Below are 14,280 nucleotides of genomic sequence, written 5' to 3'. Positions count from 1 at the left end.
ATGACAATAAAGCAACAAAGTACCAGGAAGTTCTGAAGTTCCAAAAGACTGTCTTCCCAAAGTGATTTTATAAATCATCTGCATGAAAGGTTCATGCTTTTTCCAATAGAAAATAAAAGCCTACGTAATTGGTTGGCTCCAACAAATGCTTTAAAAAGCCTTCATAATTTATAATTCATTTCAATTTAATAAGCATTCATTGAGCCCCTAAGTGCTATATTCTGAAATACAATTGTGATAGAATCTCTGTTCCGCAGGAACTTGCAAACACAAAATGTTCTGCCTAACATCAGCATCCCAGGAGATGTCAAAAATGCTTCCATCCTAGAGTCAAACAAGTTAGTGAAATGTAGCATAATCTCCCTATTGGAACTCAAAACTGAATTTGGCATATTAAAGCCTGTAAGAAGTCCTGCAACAAAGAAACCCAACTTTCCACATACTTGATTAACAAGCAAAACTTTCTTCACCTTCTCTACCTAGCTTGACCCCCACAAAAATACCTTCAACTGCACTCTAATTAGCTTTCTAGATTACCTTGTCTACCCCTTTCTTCTTTTACCTAATCCAAACTGTCCATTCCCTACTTGAGATTAATTTCACCATCTGCTTTTTCTGCAGTGCAGTTGCCAAGCATACATAATGCTGTCAATTGGCTAGTTTGTTAATTAATGTTTTCTAGACTTAGCCTGGCACCTAATGATGATCAACAATCCTTTCAGTTGTTCCCTTCTTACTCACTGTAGCAGCTGGAGCTACAAAACGTCCTGCACGTGTGTGCACGCGCACATACACACACATACACACACTCTCACACAAATACCAAACTTGAAGGTGAGGATGGAGGAGTTTTACACATACCCACTTTTAAAAACTATTGCACGTTGCCACTGGGTAATTTGGACTTATTGTTTTATCATTAAACTTTTGGTAATAATGATGTTTTAAGTAATTTTTAACTTTTAAACAACTTATGAAATTCTGAAGACAATACGAAGTTTATTTCACACTGACTCTCACACATTCTTGTTCATTAGACTAAAAATCCTTGATATACCTGCATCCAAGGCAGGAATAAATGTGCAACCCTGAAATAATTTCAACCCTGAAATAATTTCAAATTAGAAGCTGATTCTTAACTCTGCTCTTTTCCTGTAATCATGGCATTATCCCTTGTAATCGAGATCATTAAACATAATCTCACATTGAGAGAAGTTTTTATATAAAGATGTACTGTCTATTATTAAATAGAATACTTAATATCCTAGGCTGAAGATGTGCAATGGTATTACTCCATTAGGAGCCCTATTTCAGTAGGGAATGCCCCTATTTGTTTGGCCACCCATTTAGACACTTCTGGCAGCAAAATTTGGAAACTACTTCAGGGCCCATGTTCTGGTGATATCTTAGTGGCTTGAGGTTGGGGAAGGGCTGAGTGGACCAGATTCTAATGGCTGTAGGAGTCCAGGGGAATCTACTTGCATAAACCTCCAGGGATTTTGTGTCTGGGATAGCTCCCTAGTAACTTCCTTTTTTTTTTTTTTTTTTTTTTTTTTCATATAAGCCCCAAGGGCTAGTTTCCCTCTTTACTGTTAGGACCTACTGCTTCTCCTCTTCCCATCACTGAAGGTTTTTAAATTTTTTTACTGCTGGCTTTTATAGAGAAACAGACACAGTAGAGCAAAAGGACAGTAAAAATCAGATTATCTGTATCAGTTAATCAATTTCCTGAGCTTTCTTAACGCTTTCTCTTTTTTCCTGGGGAGCTTCCCTCTCTTTTTTACAATAAATCCAGCACTATAAGGCAAAAGTAATCAGGACTGAAGTTATATTAATCTGTATTTCAGGGAAAAAGCAAACTGGTATTACTCCCTCTTCACAGCATGAGAAGGTAGCTACCACTACACTGTCGACCCAAACCTCTCTCCATGCAGGACTGAGGGAGGACATGAATCAGGGAGACTGCTTTTCCTAGAAGTTAAATGAAGACAAACATAACTCTCCTTAATTAAACCCAGAAGAAAACATTATTCTCTTATTGATAATTGGATAAACTTCTTTCAGAGAACTGCCTTTCTTCCTTCGTAATTTCATTAAGAACGTGCACTGCTTTTTAGAAAAATAAGCCTAACAAATACTATTTTTACACGACGGCTTCTTTGTTTTTCTCCTTTAATCTTTATATGTTCAACTTTTCCCATCATTGATTTTATTCTTTTCATTTCTTCTCATTTTTCTCATTTTCTTCAGTGCACAGTCTTCCATCTTCAAAATCACCTCTACACAATCCCTCAATCATCAAATGCCCTCATTTTTAAGCTACATTTAGCTCTCTCAACACCCCTTTTTTCCTGGTAAACAAATAAATGTCTTACGATGGCAAGGCATCTTTGATCTTCATGTGAGAAATGTCATTGTAGAGCGCAATGGAAACAACCTCTTCCATGGGGCAGATGAGACCATACTCCTCACACCCATTTTCAATAACCAGAGGATCAGACTTATGAGGGTCAAACATGATGTTGTTAGGAGTCACTATCATGACACCGCCAACCACACCCTGCAGGAGAAAGCAACAGGACAGAATCACTTCAGGCAGAAATGCTTTCGGCAACTACCACAGAGCTTTAATTAACTCAGATGGCCACTCCATGGACTTTGTGAACCACAGTATCCTATGTGACAATTACATCCCCTCTGTGAGGACCAGAAAAACAGGCTGAAGAAATGCAATGCTAGGTGGTGAGGCAGAGAAAACAGATGTGGCTCACTGAGGCAACCAGCTGAGCCTGGTTCTATCACAGCTGCTGCAACGGCACAGTTGTGGAGTGATCCTGGTTCTCACATGCACGTCTCAGATTTCCTAGATTTTCTAGTTCTCTGTCTGCAAAATGGGAGGGGCTGCCCAAGTGCTTACCCGATCGAGAATACAGGGCTTTACAATTCACTCTGCAAGTCTTCACCATGTGTCTAACAAGTGCATGGTTCTGTGCTAAGGGAGCAGCTGTTTCAGAGTTACAGTGCCAAAGAATAGTCCCAATATTTTTCTTTAAAATATTTAGAAAGCCCATATCCAACAAAAGTCAACGTAAATAGGAACATGAAACTTTTGTAGCCAGAGTGAATATAGCTGAACTATGGAGATTAAAGCAAAAAGTCGTAGCTTGGTGAAGTCTTTGAAGTCTGATGGCCATATGGATATTATCTACCATGAACAGGAGGATACAGATAACTTCCTTTAGGCAAATAATTTATTTTGGTACTTTTAATGAGTCTAGTGATTATCTCAGTAAAAAGTTTTGTAGATTCAGCAATCCCATTACTGGGTATATAGCCAAAGAAAATGAAATCATATCTCAAACAGGTATCTGCACTTGCATGTTTATTTGCAGCATTATTCACAATAGCCAAGATATGAAAACAACTTAAGCATCTATCAATAGATGAATAAAGAAAATGTACTATATATACACAAATTATTCAGCCATAAAAAAAGAATGAAATCCTGTCATTTGCAACAACATGGATGAACCTGGAGAACATTATGTTAAGTGAAATAAGCCAAACACACAAAGATAAATACTGCATGATCTCACTCATATGTGCAATCTAAAGAAGCTGATCCCCTAGAAGTAGAGAGTAGAATGGTGATGACTAAGAGGTATGGGTGGGCCGGGTGTGGTGGTTCAGGCCTGTAATCCCAACACTTTGGGAGGCCAAGGCAGGTGGATCACCTGAGGTCAGGAGTTTGAGACCAGCCTGGCCAAAATGGTGAAACCCCGTCTCTACTAAAAATATAAAATTAGCCGGATGCGGTGGTACACACCTGTAGTCCCAGCTACTCAGGAGGCTGAGACAGGGGAGTCGCTTGAACCCAGGAGGCAGAGGATGCAGTGAGCAGAGATCGCACCATTGCACTCCAGCCTGGGTGACAAGAGCAAAACTCTGTCTCAAAAAAAAAAAAAAAAAAAGAGGTGTAGGTGGTTAGGGGAAAGAGAAGGATGGGGGAGATGTTGGTCAAAGGACATATACTTACAGTTAGATAGAAGGAATAATAAATTGTCTAGAATAGGCAAATACAGAAAGACAGAAAGTAGGTAAGTGATTGTCTCCTGGAGATGAGGGTGGCAGGGAAGGGGAAAGAACAGGGTGGGAGAGTGTGAAATGGGGAGTAACTACTAATGGTTATGGAGTTTCTTTTTAGGTAATAAAAATGTTTTAAAATGGATTGTGGTGATGGTTGCACAACTATGTGAACAAACTAAAAATCACTGGATTTTACACTGTAATTGGGTGAACTGTATGTTATGTGAATCACATCTCAATAAAGCTGTCTTTTAAAAAATTTCTTTATGTCAAGCATTATTTATTCTTGTTTGCAAATTTTATAAATGCACATCAATAACATATTTTTCCTACTATCTAAAACTGGTATGAAGTCTCCTATGACCACAGGAATTCACTGGTTATCAAGATAGTCCCTTCTCCAGAGGCTCACTAAAAGCTGAATTTGTTCTTTGTGAAAACAAAAAAACAAAAACACACAGAAAACAGTCAAGCAATAACCAAAAAACTAAAAAGAAGATACAGCAGATATTAATACCAATATCATCAACAGCAAACACAGGTTGAGAGCTTACTATTTAGCCAGATTAGGTGCTAAATTCTTTACATAAATTATCACTTTTCATTATCATATCCTATTAGTTAAATTTTTATTGTTTCTATTTTATGCATGAGAAAAATGGGAGCTTAAGACATGTAAATACCTTGCCCCTGGTCTCAGAGTTAGTGGGTAGTGGAGTTGGAATTTAAATTCAGTGAGTCTGACTCCAGTGTTTGCTGTTATATGTATAGTATATTGTCTCCCTAACAATTCATAGGCCCAAACTAAAAGAAAAAAACAATAAATCCAAGATCACAAAGAATCACATTTCCACTCAGTGACAACATTTACCTCAATAAGTAAAATGCCAGGCATCCAACAGAAGAAAACTAATGGATGCTTGTCAAATCTAAAATTGACACTTTGGGTAAGATCTTTTAATGTAGCCTCTGTTCCAGTAATTTGTAACTTTGTTTAGTTTTTCATAGATTTCAAGGAAAGGAAACAAATTACATTGCTATATACCTTTCCATCGGTGAAGTATCGACAATTCATTTTTAAAAATTTCACCACACCTGGCTCGTCTTCTTCAGAAGTAGATGATAAGACTCTTTCAATGGGTTTCAAGGCCTTTCGTGCTAAGTCAGCATCCTTGTGAAAGCAAAAAATTTCAAAATCAAATAAAAGCACTTTTCAAACAAATTATGTGTATAAATCAAGCCCCATAAATTCCCTGTGAGTATACTATTTCTATTTAAGTGGAACATTAAAAAGGCAAATATCCTTTGTCCTTCAAAAATATCACAAATGTAATAACAGATACCCAAATCAAACTGTTCTTTTTTTTTTTCTTTTAAAAAAAGCAAAGGCATATGTATGAACCCATAAAACTTGCTCATGAAATGTCTTTAGAAACTAACCTAAATGGGCTGGGTGCGGTGGCTCACGCCTGTAATCCCAGCACTTTGGGAGGCCGGGGTGGGCGGATCACCTGAGGTCAGGAGTTCGAGACCTGCCTGACTAATATGGTGAAACCCTGTCTCCACTAAAAATACAAAAATTAGCTGGGCATAGTGGCTGGCGCCTGTAATCCCAGCTACTTAGGAGGCTGAGGCAGGAGAATCGCTTGAAACTAGGAGGCGGAGGTTGCAGTAAGCGAAGATTGTGCCATTGCACTACAGCAGTCTGGGTGACGGAGAAAGACTCTGTCTCACACACACAAACAACAACAACAAAAAACACACTAACCTAGTAACCTAAATGAAAAAATTCATATTAGACTCATGATTCAATTTCTGTTTTTTTTTAAAAAGGAGGAATACAAATAAACTATCCATGTCATTGGAAATTTAACTTCATACTTTTACACAAGGCATGCATTTTTGCCTTTTTTTTTTTTTTTTTTTTTGAGATAGGGTTTCACTCTGTCACCCAGGCTAGAGTGCAGTGGTACGATCATGGCTCACCACAGCCTCAACCTCCCAGGCTCAAGTGATCCTCCCACCTCAGCCTCCTGAGTAGGTGGGACTACAGGTGTGAGCCACCATGTCTGGCTAATTTTTAATATATTTTGTAGAGACAGAATCTCACTATATTGCCCAGGCTGGTCTCAAACTCCTGGGCTCAGGTAATCCTTCTGCCTCGGCCTCCCAGAGTGCTGGACTAAAGGCTGAGCCACTGTGTCTGGCCATTTTTGCCTTTGAAACCTTAAATGTGAATAAGTTTCCCTTGGAGAGGATGCATTCTCCAATTACCTAATCTCAACCATCTAGGGAGAATTTCAGATGTAATCTTGTGAAAAATAACATGTTGAATTCTACAACTCAAAAGAAGTCTCTTTAATAAAAATGAACTTCAGTGCATAATATACATACAGGCAATTTATCATATTCTGCATCTGATGATGAAGGAGAGACAGTAGCACCAGGACTGGATGATGATAGCCTTAAGGTACTGGAAGGAGAGTTGGCATCTGGCACAAAAAGGACCTGAGAATGGGAGAGAACAGATGGGTGAGTACCAGGAACCAGGCAAACCACTAGTGAGTGTTTGGAGAAGTTATTCTCTCCACAGTATCATGTTCAGTGCATGATTACGACCTAGGTTGCTTTCAAGAAACTCATAAGCAACTTACAGTGTTCTAGACTAATCCATGAAATGATACTCAGCATATGAATGTGTATAGTACAAAGGGTACAGAACATGCCTGTAGACAGTGCAAGAACTCAAAAAGAAAGGGAGAGCAAGGCCAGGCACAGTGGCTCATGCCTGTAATCCCAGCACTTTGGGAGACCAAGGTGGGCAGATCACCTGAGGTCAAGAGTTTGAGACCAGCCTGGCCAACATGGTGAAACCTTGTCTTTACTAAAAATACAAAAAAATTTAGCTGGGCATGGTGGCTCGCACCTGTAGTCCCAGATATTCGGGGAGGCTGAGGCAGGAGAATCTCTTGAACCCAGGAGGCAGAGGTTGCAGTGAGCCAAGATCGTGCCACTGCACTCCAGCCTGGGTGACAGAGGGAGACTCCACCTCAAAAAATAAATAAAATAAAATAAAATAAAATAAAATAAAATAAAATAAAATAAAAATAAATAAATAAAAAGAAAAGAAAGAGAGAGCAAGGTGGTTAAGTATTCTGGGCAGGCCAAGTGAAGCAAGTGGGTCCAACTGAAGCCTTGAAGAACAAGTCGAAATTGGATAGGAGAGAGGGAAGAGCCCTCCAGGGTGGGAGACTAATAGTATAAGGGAAATGAGGAGAGAGAAGCATGGCTTCTAAACTTAATATCTGTGCCAGGTAGAAATGGAACAAACCCAGCTTGCTAACTCCAAGCAGGCTCTGAGTTCTAAAGCAGTAGGTCCTTATATGATAAATTGTATAAGGTAATATCAATAAAATAATCCCAATATTTTCTCTTCCAACAGTGTCTGGGTTATGTGTAACTAAAAACTACCCCCACCCCCAAAAATTATACAGAATAGCAACCTCTGCAAAACATTCTGGTTCTCAAAACATTATTACAATCCTGTCATTCAATATTCTTTTAATGAGACATGCTACATTGTGGCATGTATCAAATATAATCTTTTGTTTGTTTCTGAGATGGAGTTTCACTCTTGTCACCCAGGCTGGAGTGCAGTGGCACAATCTCAGCTCACTGCAACCTCCACCTCCCACATTCAAGAGATTCTCCTGCCTCAGCCTCCCAAGTAGCTGGGATTATAGGAACCCACCACCAAGCCTGGCTACTGGCTAATTTTTGTATTTTTAGTAGAGATGGGGTTTCACCATGTTGGTCAGGCTGTCCTTGAAGTCCTGACCTCAAGTGATCTGCCTACCTTGGCCTCCAAAGTGCTGGAATTACAAGGATGAGCCACTGTGCCCGGCCAAATATAATCTTAAAATGATGACCTTTAATGTTATAAAACAGAATTCAGAGCTAATCATATAACAACTGATTACTGATCAATATTGTTATTCACTGTCTCCTATCTTTCCAGTCATTTAAACCTCACTTCAATCCAGAAAATATTTGAGACAACAATAAAAAAACACATTAAAATAAAAGTGGGAAAATCAAAGTCAAGGGGGGATATAAGATGAGGACTGATTACTACTAAAAATATATGCACCAAAACTGGTAACCACTCATTAAGAAGTGGGCCATAAAAGTGACTCTGAGTTTCCATATAATTAATGCAAAGAGACAACATCATTAGTTAGCAGAATTCAACTTCCATGAGATAAAAATGAAGTTTCTCAGAAGTACAAGTACTCTCCTACAGAATCTCATACAAAGGAGCATCCTAGACTGAATTATTTGTCCTCTATGATGCACTAACAGTAAATACAATAACCAGTTTTGGAGTATTGCCTTTTATAGCATCTTCAATATGGGTCAATGGAAATGCCAAAGTTTAGAGTTCTGTAAAAAGCAATTTACAAAGGACTAAAATTTTGTGATCTTGGTATATAGCTCTTATTTATCTTATATAGCTAAACTAGAGTAATGAATGGATGATGTTTTTCCCAAGCAATTCTCCACTAATAGTAAATTTTTTTTGCATCTGAACTCTTAAAAAAAGTATTAGGTAACATAGATTGCGATTCAATTGTCTGAACATTCCAAATGTCAAATCTAAGGAGTAGTTCCTGTGCTTAAACAGTTGACTGCACTGTAGAGAGAGGTGAGCAGCCGCCAGAACATGTGCTACCTCAACATGGAAGTGAGCCTGGATCATGGGCAGGGGTGAAAGTTTCCTATTGCCTTCAGAAAATAATTTTGGATTTGCTCCCAACACATATGCCAATCAGGATTTGAGGTCTTAAAGTTCTTAACCATACAGCAATGCTGTCATTTCAGCCTGGAAAAAAATTTTAAGCATGTGTAGCCAAGGTATTCTGTGAATACGAAAATATCGTAAAGTTGAGCTGGGTGCAGTGGCTCATGTCTGTAATCCCAGCTACTTGGGAGGCTGAGGTGGGAGGATTGCTTGAGCCCAGGGGATTGAGGCTGCAGTGAGCCATGATGGTGTCACTGCACTCCAGCCTGGGCAACAGAGCAAGACCCTGTCTCAAAAAATAAATAAATAAAAATAAAGGAGAGAAAATATTGAACCAAAGCACATTATCATTTATCATAATCCTGTGACAAACAATAGTGAGGCACTGAAAACGGCAATAAAAGATAAATGCAGAATTTCTAGAGTTATATCCAATAAGAGTATAATTACCTGGCCTGGAACAATAGTATGTGTGAAAAGTTTATTCAGTTCCACCAATTTATTGGGAGTGATGTTAAATTTCAGTGCTATGGAGTTTAGGGTGTCCTGGTTTCCAGCCTAGAATAATCAAACAAGTAAGAGTCAATAAATAAAGCAAAAAAAATTAATTTTGATAGATACTATTAATTTATCTGCAATATGAATAAATAATAAACTAATAGTTCCATCAAGATAGACTATAAGAAAGAATGAATACATTGTCAATTCTTAATAAAATCATTTTACAGCAAAGTCTTAAATGCAATTCATTTCTGGGCTTCCTCATTTTCAAATTTCACTGTTCCCTAATAGATTTCTAATTTTACTTTGGTGCAACTTAGGCGCATGAAGTAAAGGTCCGTGAGCTGTAATGAAGACTACAACAAGAAAAGAAATACAATGTACACAGAGTCCCCACCCTCAGGGGAAGTGGGGCTACTTTCTCTCTTATAATTTTCTGTCTATTTGCATGACTTTTCCATATACTGTAAACTGCTGGCTTGTATGGCAAAGCTGGCAAAATGTTTTCTCCTGGGCTCAGCACACTGCTTGATACATGGAGGGTACTCAAAAAGTTGATGAATGAATACTGTGAAAGCAAGGAAATCAGAAAGAAATTCAGATTAGCTACCAATAATTGTTCACTATCATTAAAACCACACTTTTCTATGGTCAAATTAGTGTTATTCTCTAAATCTGTAAAACTTGTGACATATGTCCCAGGTATACACTTTTCTTTCCTTCTGAGGAGGAACAGGAATAGAGGGCAGTGAGGAGATGAGAAACTTCACAGGAAAACAGCTCTACCCAGAAAAAAAGTTGGCTCCCTGATGTCATGTCAACATCCCAGGACAAACTCCCTGATCAGAGCTGCCAGATAGACTTGCTAGTGGTAGGTCACTCTGATGAATGTCACTGAGAAGTTCCGATTGATAGCCCTGGGTCAAGACTGGTATAACTTCTTTGTAAGCAGAACTGGCTCCACCAGGTGAGCCTTGAATTATGTGGAGATGTGAGGAGGCTGAAGGAAGATGTGGACTGGTGAAAGGGTAGAGATGTAGGAGGAGAATTAAACCCATCGCTGCCTTCAGTATCAGAGGTCCAACTACTAGATGAACTGTCTCAGACTAATCAAAGGTTACGGTTACAGATTACATTGAAACAGCCTCAAAGCCCTTCTGGAACAAGTTAGGATATATTATATGTAGTATGTATAATTTTTTAAATCACTAAAGTAAACAACATATGCCACTACTTCTACCCTAGGCAAAACCATCTCCACTAAAAACAAAGTTAAAAAATATTTTTAATACTGTATTATATATTTGTATACTATATTCATATTGTTATAAGTAAACTTGTAAAACATACACTGTATAGGGGGATCAGAGTAAGAAAAACTTTAACAATCTGCAGTTATTAAAGACAAGACATACATGTAGAATTAGGGCACAGACCCCGAGAGGGATGTTGGTATCATCAAATGACTGAAACTAAGCCAGAATGCTTGATCATCCACAGCTCAGGAGTAATAAAAGCAATCGGGTAAGTGCTAGCAGGCTCTTTAAACACAAAATTATATGAGTTACCTTTTATTTCCAACGACAAGCACAAAACCAACTTGTCAAATAAAACTAATCTCCATAACATGAAACAGAGAGGTAGGCATACCTGCATTATTGACTTGATCACTTGTTAATATTTAATTAATTCGGAGTTTGATTTTTTTTTTTTTTTTTTACTGTCACTACATTATTTAGTATATACTATATGAAGTAACTCCTGGCAAAAGCACCTCTCCATTCTTTGGAGGAGCATGTGAATAAAGGTGCTAGACACATACAGATCTTAATGATTATGGCTTTAGAAGTAATATTGTTATTAATAATAAATAATTGAATCCAATACTTCTTGAGTGCCTATTTTGAGGTAAGGCACTATTCTAGGTGTTATGAGAATCAACAGTATATTTTAGACAATGGTAATATAAGATATAATCATCCCAAATCCTTTCTAAAAATGACTATGCTTATAAACTTTAGAAAGATGTCTAGAGACGTTCACAGGGCATTGATCATGAAAGCCTGTGACAGAGATCTTCAATGTGACTCTACAGAGGCTTGCAGATTTACTATTGCAAAAGAAACACCAGCAAAGAATTAGATCTTGCTGCCTGTCTTATATAGGGTCTGGCATTGCTTACAAATAATGACTATAAAATAAGTACACATTAGGAAAATACAACCAGGCAATGGCAATAGTACTTAATTTCTTCTTAGAAGTCAAAGAGAACACTCCTCAAGAGTGCTATTTAATAGTGAATTAAAATATATCTACAACTGAGTCCCCACTTTGTGCCAAGCCTAGGATACATAAGATACAACTCCCGGCCTCCAGGAGCTTATGATGCAGTGACAGAGATGAGCACATGGCGCACAGTGTGGAGTTGTAGTAATGAACACACACCTAGCATTGTTCATCTACTGCTCAACAATATGGAGATCTATACCCTGCAAGTTACCAGGAATATAATGGTGAACAAAGAGATGTCTAATCTCTCTTCATGGATATATGAATTAAAGCATGAGATAGAGATTAAAATAACAACACGCTAATGAATTAATAATGTTAAACTGAGATAAATTAAGTTAAGCAACATGATTCTACGAGAATGTTAAAAAAGGGATATGGCCTAGACTGGCTGGAAAAATCACAGAAGGTAGTAATGAACATGGAGAGTAAGGGGATGAAGATGTCAAGAATTAAGTTCTAGCCTGCACAAATGTAGGAATGATGGAGCCATTGTTTCTTGAAAGACGACCAAGCATGGAGGACCAGGTGGATATGTTGAGTAGCCAAGTGAGTACATAGCTTTGGAACTTAGAAAGAATGTCTGGGTTGGTGACCTAAAAGTGGTAGTCCCTGTTTATATCAAAAATAATTCAAGTCATCAGTTTGTTTGGAGGTTCTAACAGGGCAACACAGTTACTAGAATACCCGTGACCCAAGAAATGTCCTCCTCTATTGGGGAAGGTCATCCTCTTCATCCAAGCTCCAGAGGGATGCACATGGAGTGTTGGGGGAAGAAAGGGATACCTGCCTAGTCAGCCAGATCAGCCTAAACAATGCTGGTGGTCAACAGGGTGATGGATGTTGCAGCCAGATCACCCTCACATTCTCAATTCACTGGTTTATTTGAGATTGACCAGGGAGAAAATATGGAGGAAAAAGAAATGACCTAAAACTGGTCTTAAGAAGCTTGATTGTTTAATGGGTACACAAGAGGAATGCAGCCAAGGGGCAGGATGTGTCAGGGAAAACCATTATATAAATGTAGTGCTATTAACAAACATTTATACCACCTTGGTTATACTTACAGTGTATTCCATAGTCCCATGGGGCTTCTGAACCACCATCTTCTTCTCTTTTTTATCATGTGTTTTGTTTTGATTGTCATCTGAAGAATAAATTGTATGTAAATGAATAATTTCATTTTCAGGGACTGAAGCCAGGGTAAAACTACCATATATAGAAACCCACTTTCAAATCAACTGACAAAAAGACACTAATAGGAAAATGGACTCAGGGCACAAATAGATCATACTCATAAAAGCACACTATTCGTCCTGAATAAATGATTAATATTAACTATAATTAAACAATATAAATAAAAACAATGAGGTAATGTTTACAGTTACTAATGGTTTAAATGATAATGTATAATGATTATGAAGTTAGAGTAAAACCAGCAGAGTTACCATATAAATGATGCCTAATGTAAATGAGTACAGTCCTTTTAGAAAGTGATTTGGCAATATGTAACAATAGCCATAGAAAGGTTCATTCTGAATCAGTAATCCTTCTCTTAGGAATTTATCCTAATGACAAATTCAAAAGAAGAAAAAGGCTATATATCAACATATGGTTACTGCAGTACTATTTATAACAATGAAAACAAAAAGAATATGTCCAACAACATACTAAGTTGGACCATGGATTTTACTATTTTTTGGGCTTTTTTTGAGACAGAGTCTCACTCTGTCACCCAGGCTGGAGTGCAGTGGCATGATCTCGGCTCACTGCAACCTGTCTCCCGGGTTCAAGCAATTCTTCTGCCTCAGCCTCCCGAGTAGCTGGGATTACAGGTGTGCGCCACCATGTCCGGCTAATTTTTGTATTTTTAGTAGAGACAGGGTTTCGCCATGTTGGCCAGGCTTGTCTCAAACTCCTGACCTCAGGTGATCCGCCCACCTCAGCCTCCTGAAGTGTTGGGATTACAGGTGTCAGCCACCACATCCGGCCAGATTTCACTGTTTTTAAAGGTCAAAAATGGCCAACCATTGGCACCTGCATATGATTCAACCTAACTGTCAGGGTTAAATACATCTCAATATATTAATTCAGATATCAGAAACCCCAGAACCATACTGCAATAGATAAAAATGTGACAAAAAGAATATAAAATTGAATTAACCATGAAAAGGTGCTCCAACCTGTATGTGATCAGAAAAATGCAAATGAAAACAATGTATCATTTTATACCTATTAGCCTGGTAAAATCAGAAAGCTGTATAATTCCAATGTTGACAGAAATGTGAACCACTACAAGGAATGTAAACTGTTCAGTCATTCCAGAGAATTAAGTATATATAGCTCATATGACCTAGCAATTTAACTCACAGATAAGCATCCTCTCCCAACAGGTATATACTTTATGTACATCATAAGGGACCTGCTGAAGGATGTTCATCACAGTATTATCTATGGCAATGGGGAGCTAGAGGGTAAATAAAGCATGGTAGGTAAGCTCTGAGATTCCAGAGCAATTAGATTCCAGCAATTAGGAATAACAAGCCAGAAATATACACCAAAAGGGTAAACAGGTTTACATCAAGAAAAACTGAATGGGATGT

General features: G+C 38.1%; 1 protein-coding gene across 14 annotated transcripts in view; it reads right to left on the bottom strand.

Moving 5' to 3' along the window:
- Positions 1-14,280, bottom strand: part of NCOA7 (nuclear receptor coactivator 7) — a 153,488-nt gene that overhangs the window by 43,447 nt on the left and 95,761 nt on the right. For all 14 annotated transcript variants that reach the window (XM_063813426.1, XM_063813429.1, XM_001165718.7 and 11 more), the window contains 5 exons: positions 12,745-12,824; positions 9,338-9,445; positions 6,481-6,594; positions 5,132-5,257; positions 2,376-2,560 (listed from right to left, as the gene is read on the bottom strand). In XM_063813426.1, the coding sequence (XP_063669496.1) occupies positions 2,376-2,560; positions 5,132-5,257; positions 6,481-6,594; positions 9,338-9,445; positions 12,745-12,824 (613 nt within the window). The remainder of the gene's footprint in view (positions 1-2,375; positions 2,561-5,131; positions 5,258-6,480; positions 6,595-9,337; positions 9,446-12,744; positions 12,825-14,280) is intronic.

Source organism: Pan troglodytes, chromosome 5, assembly GCF_028858775.2.
Source record: "Pan troglodytes isolate AG18354 chromosome 5, NHGRI_mPanTro3-v2.0_pri, whole genome shotgun sequence".
Classification (NCBI taxonomy): Eukaryota; Metazoa; Chordata; class Mammalia; order Primates; family Hominidae; genus Pan; species Pan troglodytes.
The sequence above is the reverse complement of the archived record's forward strand: the minus strand, read 5'-3'. Positions and strand labels throughout refer to the sequence as shown.